The following is a 642-nucleotide window of genomic DNA, read 5'->3' as shown; positions in this document are numbered from 1 at the left end:
GTGTTGCGTATGCCGAACCATTGTTTGCCGATGAGAGTGCTGTTTTCCATGCCCAATTCAGAGTGGCGTAAACAGAGAGGTGGCAAACCCTTGACTTGGCGGAGGAGTATGAAGGAGATCACGAAACACTTGGGTGCTGTCGGTGCTACTCGCCTTCCAGGATGAGGACCGCGTGATCCTCACTGTGCCTGCTTGGAGACATTACAAGATATGGCTGCCAACCGATGTCAGTGGCGTTCTTGTTATCAGTTTCTATCCAAATTGCCTGAATGAATGTCTGGAGGTGTAGGCACCTCGGAATGACTGTGTTAAGTTAGCACTAAGTCCCTTCCCCGTCCACCTCTATTCTTTTCTTTACCATAACTCTTTCAAATAAGTGATGGTTGTACGGCAGTGAAGCATTGGTGTTGACCACTGATGTCATGCTGTCGATGATGATGATGACAGCTGCATGCTACCTAGAATGAACCCTTTAACCAATGCTGATTACCACGCTGAGCCGATCTAAACCATTAAACATGTGTTGGGAAGGTTTTGGAACAGGTAACAATATCTGACATTCTGTGCTAATACATCTAGCGAAAAATTAACATCTAAACTTGCATTAGATGTGAACATGCTACTTCTCAGCACTTGGTATAT

At 45.3% G+C, this 642-nt stretch overlaps 1 protein-coding gene across 1 annotated transcript in view; it reads right to left on the bottom strand.

Moving 5' to 3' along the window:
• T265_08524 (hypothetical protein) overlaps nucleotides 1-424 on the bottom strand; it is a gene marked incomplete at both ends in the record, with an annotated part of 7,061 nt that extends 6,637 nt beyond the window's left edge. Inside the window, 2 exons of the mRNA XM_009174353.1 lie at nucleotides 150-277; nucleotides 341-424. Of these exons, the coding sequence (XP_009172617.1) occupies nucleotides 150-277; nucleotides 341-424 (212 nt within the window). The remainder of the gene's footprint in view (nucleotides 1-149; nucleotides 278-340) is intronic.
• Nucleotides 425-642: the final 218 nt, after the last annotated feature.

The sequence above is a fragment of the Opisthorchis viverrini genome (assembly GCF_000715545.1).
Source record: "Opisthorchis viverrini unplaced genomic scaffold opera_v5_223, whole genome shotgun sequence".
Lineage (NCBI taxonomy): Eukaryota > Metazoa > Platyhelminthes > Trematoda > Opisthorchiida > Opisthorchiidae > Opisthorchis > Opisthorchis viverrini.
Note: the sequence above shows the minus strand (reverse complement) of the source record. Positions and strands in the feature narration are given on the sequence as shown.